The sequence below is a fragment of the Haliaeetus leucocephalus genome, unplaced genomic scaffold (assembly GCF_000737465.1).
Source record: "Haliaeetus leucocephalus isolate CR32 unplaced genomic scaffold, Haliaeetus_leucocephalus-4.0 Scaffold579, whole genome shotgun sequence".
Classification (NCBI taxonomy): domain Eukaryota; kingdom Metazoa; phylum Chordata; class Aves; order Accipitriformes; family Accipitridae; genus Haliaeetus; species Haliaeetus leucocephalus.
This window is the reverse complement of record NW_010973015.1, coordinates 1-2,482: the sequence shown is the minus strand read 5'-3', so window position 1 is coordinate 2,482 and position 2,482 is coordinate 1. Positions and strand designations below refer to the sequence as shown.

Below are 2,482 nucleotides of genomic sequence, written 5' to 3'. Positions count from 1 at the left end.
CGCCACCCCAAGGGGGTCCGTTCCCCCCCCCCAACTCCGTCTCTCTCCACAGCCTCCTGCACCATGGGGGGCCGGGCATCCCCGGTGTTCCCGGCATCCCCGGTTCTCCTCCTCTTTCTTCTCCCCACCGTCCCGGCCAACGCCGACGAGCTGGTGGTCCCCACTGCCAGTGGTCCGGTGAGAGGTATCCGTCTACCGGCCGGCACCGACCACGTCATCGCCTTTTTGGGGATCCCTTATGCCGAACCCCCATTGGGTCATCTTCGTTTCCAACCCCCTCGTCCGGCAAGATCTTGGCGCGGGGTGTTGGATGCTTCTTCCCACCGTCACGCTTGTTACCAGGCGGTGGACACCATGTTCCCCGGTTTTGGTGGTTCCGAGATGTGGAACCCCAACCGGGAGATGAGTGAAGATTGTCTCTACCTCAACATTTGGGTACCGGCTCCTCGACCTTCCACCACCGTCCCCGTCTTGGTTTGGATCTACGGCGGTGGCTTCTACAGCGGAGCCGCCTCCTTGGATGTCTACGACGGACGCTACCTCGCCGCCGCCGAAGGGGTGGTGGTGGTCTCCATGAACTACCGGGTCGGCGCTTTGGGGTTCTTGGCTTTACCGGGACACCCGGAAGCGCCGGGTAACGTCGGGTTGTTGGATCAACGGTTGGCTTTGAGATGGGTTCAAAGCAACATCGGCGCCTTCGGCGGAGACGCTGGCGCCGTCACCCTCTTTGGGGAAAGCGCCGGTGCCGCCTCCGTCGGTTTGCACTTGTTGTCCGCCACCAGCCGTCCCCTCTTTCGCCGAGCCGTCCTACAAAGCGGGTCCCCCAATGGTCCTTGGGCCACCGTGGGGGCGGCGGAGGGACGACGGAGAGCGGCCACCTTGGGCAAACTGGTGGGATGCGGCGGCGGCAGCGGCGGCACCATCGCCAACGAGACGGAGCTGTTAGGTTGTCTCCGAGGCAAGACGCCGCCGGAGTTGGTAGAGCAAGAGGCGGCAGTGTTGCCTCAACAAGGGGTCTTCCGCTTCGCCTTCGTGCCGGTGGTGGACGGAGACTTCTTGGTGGACACCCCCGAAGCCTTGTTGGGGGCCAGCGGTCGCCCCGAGGCCGAGGTGCTTCTGGGAGCCGTCCAAGACGAAGGCACCTACTTCTTGGTCTACGGGGTGCCGGGTTTTGGGAAAGATAACGAGAGTTTAATTAGCCGGGAGGAGTTTTTGGGGGGGGTGAGGTTGGGGGTGCCCCAAGCCAACGAGCTGGCGGCGGAGGCGGTGGTCTTGCAGTACACCGACTGGTTGGACCAAGATAACCCCGTGAAGAACCGGGAGGCGTTGGACGACATCGTGGGGGACCACAACGTGGTGTGTCCCCTGATGCACTTCGCCCAGCGGTGGGCGGAGCGGGGCGGCACGGTCTTCGCTTACCTCTTCGACCATCGAGCGTCCAACCTGCTGTGGCCGCCTTGGATGGGGGTCCCTCACGGCTACGAGATCGAGTTCGTCTTCGGGCAACCCCTCAACCCCAGCCTCAACTACACGGCCGAGGAGGAGCAGCTCAGCCGCAGGATCATGCGCTACTGGGGCAACTTTGCGCGCACTGGGTAGGTGCCACGGGGGGTGGTGGGTAGAAGACGTGGATGGAGGGATGAAGAGGCACCTACGTAGGTGTTGAAGGGTTGGGTGGGTGGATGGAGAAAAGCCTACGTAGGTGGTTTAAGGGTTGGGCGGATGGATGGATGAAGAGAAGTCTACGTAAATGTTGAAGGGTTGGGTGGATGGGTAGATGGATGAAGATGCACCTACGTAGGTGGTTGATGGGTTGGGTGGGTGGATGGATGGAGAAAATAATCCTACATAGATGGCTGATTGAAAGCTTGGGTGGGTGGACGGATGGAGAGATGGATGGAGGGATGAAGATTTGCCTACGTAGATGTTGAAGGGTTGGATGGATGGATGGATGAAGATGTGCCTGTGTAGCTGGTTGAAGGGTTGGGTGGAGGGATGGAAGGATGAAGATAAGCCTGTAGATGGTTGATTGAAGGGTTGGGTGGATGGAGGGATGGATGGAGATAAGCCTACATGGATGGGTGGAGGTAGGGATGGAGGGTAGAAGGCACAGACGGAGGGAGGGGTGGAGGGGTGAAGAAAAGTCTGCATAGGTGGTTGATTGAAGGGTTGGGTGGACAGAGGGATGAAGATACGCCTACGTAGACGTTGAGGGGTTGGGTGAGTGGATGGAGGGATGAAGGTAAGTCTACGTAGATGTCGAAGGGTTGGGTGGGTGGGTGGCTTGATGAAGATGCACCTACATAGACAGATGGGTGGAGCGATGGAGGGTAGACAACATGGATGGACGAAGATAAGCTGACCTAGATGGAGGGATGGGACGGGACGGGACGAGCGGGTGTCGAGGCCACGCTGAGGCCGTCGCCGCAGGGACCCCAACGAGCCGTCGGAGCGGGAGCGGCGCTGGCCGTCGTACACGGCG

The 2,482-nt window shown here is 60.8% G+C and overlaps 1 protein-coding gene across 1 annotated transcript; it reads left to right on the top strand.

The window, feature by feature from the left end:
• Window positions 1-63: 63 nt before the first annotated feature.
• On the top strand, window positions 64-2,479 carry ACHE (acetylcholinesterase (Yt blood group); the record flags this gene model as incomplete). Its single annotated transcript, XM_010577869.1, has 2 exons — window positions 64-1,595; window positions 2,431-2,479. Coding segments are annotated over exons 1-2 (1,581 nt in total), but the record flags the coding sequence as incomplete, so codon positions are not given.
• Between the last annotated feature and the right edge of the window lie 3 nt (window positions 2,480-2,482).